This window comes from Carlito syrichta, unplaced genomic scaffold, assembly GCF_000164805.1.
Source record: "Carlito syrichta isolate Samal-C Ts95f unplaced genomic scaffold, Tarsius_syrichta-2.0.1 Scaffold316420, whole genome shotgun sequence".
Lineage (NCBI taxonomy): Eukaryota > Metazoa > Chordata > Mammalia > Primates > Tarsiidae > Carlito > Carlito syrichta.
The window spans coordinates 1,864,510-1,869,473 of record NW_007260516.1 but is presented as its reverse complement, the minus strand read 5'-3'; the positions used below and the strand labels follow the sequence as shown (position 1 = coordinate 1,869,473).

At 47.2% G+C, this 4,964-nt stretch overlaps 1 protein-coding gene across 1 annotated transcript in view; it reads right to left on the bottom strand.

Moving 5' to 3' along the window:
• PCSK5 (proprotein convertase subtilisin/kexin type 5) overlaps positions 1-4,964 on the bottom strand; it is a 467,206-nt gene that overhangs the window by 125,110 nt on the left and 337,132 nt on the right. Inside the window, exon 24 of the mRNA XM_021707170.1 lies at positions 1,668-1,804. Coding sequence (XP_021562845.1) covers positions 1,668-1,804 — 137 coding nt within the window. The remainder of the gene's footprint in view (positions 1-1,667; positions 1,805-4,964) is intronic.

Here is a 4,964-nt window from a genome sequence, read left to right as displayed (position 1 = left end):
CGGCCACTGCACTCCAGTCTGGGCGACAGAGTGAGACTCCACCTCAAAAAAAAAAAAGAATTGTGGTCGGGTTCAGTGGTTCAGCCTGTAATCCCAGCACTTTGGGAGGCCGAAGCGAGTGGACTGCCTGAGCCTGCGGGTTCGAGACCAGCCCAGGCAACTTGGCAAGACCATGTCTCGACAATAAATAAATTTAAAAAATTAGCCGGGCGTGGTAGCCCACACCTGTAGTTCTGGCTACTTGGAAGGCTGAAGTGGGAAGGATCACCAGAGCCCAGCAGGCTGAGGCTGCAGTGGCCATGAGCATGCCACTGCACAACAGCCTGGGCAACAAAGTGAGACTCCAACTTAAAAAAAAAAAAGTTATCTCTTGTTTTCTGCAAATGCAGAATACTCTCAATTTATTCTCCTTTTTTCCTGGTTTTATTGCAAGCAAGAATAAAGATAAATAATTATCTTCTACCAGAAAAACGATACAAGTATAATGATGATGGTAACCGATAGCCTCTGAATAAAAGCTACAACAGGGAATGGTGGGGACTGCGGAGAAATTCATAGTCTCCTTTGGACTGTAGATGACTGTTTGGGAGATGCAGGTCCTGTGTTGCCAGATCTTCCGAGTTTTTCCAGAGAAACAAAAAGCCCAAGTTTTTGTTTGAAATTTCCCAATTCATAAATTCAGCTCAGATTTTTAAAGTATTATATAATAGGCCCGATAAAATATGAATCTGGCCCAGATGGGGTCAAAGTAGGGGGCAGGCATATGAGATGCAGCTGGACAGGAGTCAAGGATCAGACTGTCAGGACCTTTGAGACTGGGGCATATAATCCAATGACAGCAGAAAACGTTTAAAGGAGGTAAATCTGAGACAAAAGGTCACACTTGTAATCACTTGAAATGATGACCTTGTTCCTGCAGGGCTCTGACAACTTCTAAATGGCATAGCTCAGTTCTGAGAAGACCCTGACACAGCCTCTAAAATGATACTTCTCTTAAAGAGGGAACATGTCTTCTTTCATTCCCTAGCATCTCATTTTTACCTCAACAAATCTTAGCTGTTTATCTCATGTCTGACCTCATATTTCTATACTCTTCTTTCTCCTTCTTGGAGAAGATCTCTCTTAGCTTCTTTCTCATCTTTTTTTTTTTTCTTTCTGAGTTGGAGTCTCACTCTGTCACCCAGACTGGAGTGCAGTGGCACGCCCACGGCCACCACAGCCGTGACCTGCTGGGCTCGGGCGATCCTTCCACCTGTCTTCCAAGTAGCTGGAACTGCAGGCATGGGCTACCATGCCTGGCTAATTTTTTTATTTATTGTAGAGGCAAGGTCTCACCAAGTTGCCCAGGCTGGTCTCGAACCCCCGAGCTCAGTCAATCCTCTCGCCTCAGCCTCCCAAACTGTTGGGATTACAGGTTTAAGCCACCACGCCCGGCCTCTTTCTCATCTTTTCAAGGGCAGTGAATCTGCATCTAAAATATGGTGCACAAGCTTTTCATGTCCTGACAACGCCAGAAACTTCAAGGTTGTACAGGCTTTCTTGTGAACCGCTGTCTAATCTTAACCCTCAGCCTCAGAGACAAAGCTTTGGGTCAAATCAAATTATGGACCAGTGTGAGAGGAACAGGGCTGAGGTCGGAATGAATAAGGAGCTATAGACTCCCTCACCTGCTCCACAGGAGGTGCAGTTGGAAGGTCCACTTCCTTGGCATGCCCGGCAGGTGTGGTGGCACGGATGGCACCGGTTCTCAAATTCAAATTTCCTTGAGGGACAGTTCAAAACGCAGCAGCCATCATCAAAAATCCTAGAGGAAAAGCAGACTTTTAGAATTGATCAGAGTGATTTTCCAGAATGGCCCTAAGTATCAGAACATGTGGTATTCATGTTCGCCGTGCGGGCCTGGAACTGATCAGCTTAGAATATGTGAAATATTAGTCACGTACCCATCCTTGGCCTAAGACTTGGACCCGACAGCAGGCATGCCAGGAACTGGCTGGGAAGGCAATCTTCATTCTGGTTCCAAACAAGTTAACTGGTGCCCACAGGGATTAAACTCATATTATAGTCCCCAGTCAAATGCAGCCAACAGTCAGATGGAGGTCTCTAAAGTTTCCATACACTCAATAGGCCTCTGGGAAATATTATTCTTTTGTCTATCAGCATGTTCATGCTTTGCAAGGGAAATGTCAGCTCCGTGGGCAATGGAAGGGTAGAGCAAAGCACTACCCTAAGCTTAGGTGTCAGTTAGAAACTTGGCCTGTGCATATAGCAAGTAATCGATGCACTTTGTGAGCACCATTTTTTTTTTTTGCAAGCATTTTCTAATATAGGAAGCACTAATGGCTCTGTTTTCTGACCACGCCTGTGGACGTCTACAAGGGCATTGCAGGTGAGTTAGTCTAGGGGCTTCTAAGACCTCTGGTTTTATATACATACAGTATATATTCCAATGTTATTATAATTTATTATTTTTATTTTTTATTTTTTTGAGTTGGAGTCTCACTGTCGCCTAGACTGGAGTGCAGTGGCAGCTCCCAGCCACCGCAGCGTCGACCTGCTGGGTTCCGGCGATCCTTCCACCTCAGCCTTCCAAGTAGCTGGAACTACAGGCGCACGCTACCATGTCTGGTTAATTTTTTTTATTTATTGTAGAGATGAGGTCTCGCCTGCCCAGGCGGGTCTCGAACCTGCGAGCTCAGGTGATCCACTCACCTCAGCCTCCCAAAGGCGCGGGATTACAGGCTGAGCCACCGAGCCCGCCTTATTCCAGTGTTATTATTAATATTTATATAGTTTTGCTTCATTTTTCTTTGCAAAGTCATCACAAGAGCAAATGTGATTAAGTAATTGGATTTAAGAATTCTGTTCAGAAAAATACAAAATGTCTGTCAGGTTCGAGAGTTAGGTAATGGGAATAGATGAAGTGAGCTGGGGGGTCCACCCCACAGTTTCTAATTGGGTGGGCTTTAAGGAAAGGGAACTGAGAATCAGCATCTCTGACAAGTTTCCCAGGGATGTTAATGCCACTAGTCTGCAAAGCACTCTGTGATCAGCTGTTCTGTGATAGTCTAGATACTGTGGAATTCGCTAAATGATTCCCAGGTTATACAGGTGATGCCAAATTGGTGTCCCTTAGAGCTCCTTTAGAGTAATAGTTATTGTATCTCTTGTGAGGGTAACTGAACAGAGGACAACCGAGGACATAGGATCTACAAGCCCCCATGGGACCTGCTGGCACCCAGGCCGGGACAGCTAAGTGGCCTGCGGAGAAAGAAAAAGGCTTCCTTCTGTCTCCACTATCCTTTTTCACTCAGTCTGAACACTACAAAAAGGAAGGCCAGGTGTGAGCTTCAGGCAACTTGTTCCTGGGGTGGCACTGGCTTATTCAAACCCCACTGTTTCCAGAGCTAGATCTAGTCCATAACTGGAGGTTGGGTCACCTCAACTCCACGTTTGGATGAACACTGGGCTGGGGTGAGGCATTCTGCAAAGCGTAACTTGCTGTGTTCCATCTCCTTCATTCCCACACCCTGAGAGTTTGGGTCATTGTATCAGTCTGGAAACAGAATGGGATTCAAGTCAACAGCCTAAGACAGAGGCCACCTCGCTCTTGGATTCCTGTCCCCTTCTATTCTGGTCACCATCTCCAGCACTACTGTGTGGACAGTCTTTCTGGCACACCGCAGAGCGGGAGAGCTGAAGCCCTAAACAGACAGCCACACACATCTGGCTGTCCATGTCAGAATGGGTCTTCTACACCATGGCACAGAATGAGCTGCCTGTTCTCCCAGCCCAGGTGTTTTTTTTGGAGTTGGAGTCTCACTCTGTCGCCCAGACTGGAGTGCAGTGGCCGCTTCCGGCCACCACAGCCTCGACCTGCTGGGCTCCGGAGATCCTTCCATCTCAGCCTTCCAAGTAGCTGGAACTACAGGCACGTGCTACCATGCCCAGCTAATTTTTGATTTATTATAGAGATGAGGTCTCGCCAAGTTGCCCAGGTGGGTCTTGAACCTGCGGGCTCAGGCAATCCACTCACTTCGGCCTCCCAAAGTGCTGGGATTACAGGCTGAGCCACCGAGCTCAGCCCCAACCCAGATTTTTAGCCAATGGCATGAATGCCACTGGGGGATATCCTGACCCCACCCTGGTTCTGGGGTCAGAGTTAGAGGATTTTTCAAGGAATCATTTGGATGTGGCTAGTTTAAAAAAGTACAAAACCCCAAAACACTGTATAAGAAAAACTACATGAGAGCTTTCTGTGGGCTGGGCGTGGTGGCTCAGTCTGTAATCCCAGCACTTTGGGAGGGCGAGGCTAGAGGATTGCCTGAGCCCGGGGTTCGAGGCCAGCCTGGGCAAGGTGGCGAGACCTCATCTCCACAGTAAATCACAAAAACTAGTCAGGTATGGTGGTGTGCATCTGTAGTTCCAGCTGCTTGGAAGGCTGAGGCGCAAGGATCATCTAAGCCCAGCAGGTCGAGACTGCAGTGAGCGTGCCACTGCACTCCAGCCTGGGTGACAAAGAGTGAGACTCCAACTCAAAAAAAAAAAAAAACCAGCTTTCTGTGGATTTTAAACAAAGAAGATACTTGAGATTCTGCTGAAAAGGAGAACAGGGCACATTTATTCTGGGGGTGCGTTTTCTTAAAATTCAGTTGAGAAAGGGATGCAAAGCACATCATCATTTTATCTTTTATAGGAAGAGGTGACAGATTGGTTTGGGAAAAAAAAATCATTCCTCTCAATGGGAACCATTAAACTCCATCCAGAAGCAGGAATTATGACACTTCCATGTTTATGTCAGAAAGGGGCTATCTTTCTGACTCGATTTTAAGAAAGTGTCAAGTGCCGGACTCGGTGGCTCAGCCTGTAATCCTGTGCCTCTGGGAGGCTGAGGTGAGTGGATTGCCTGAGCCCGCGGGTTCTAGACCCGCCTGGGCAGCGAGACCTCATCTCGACATAAATCA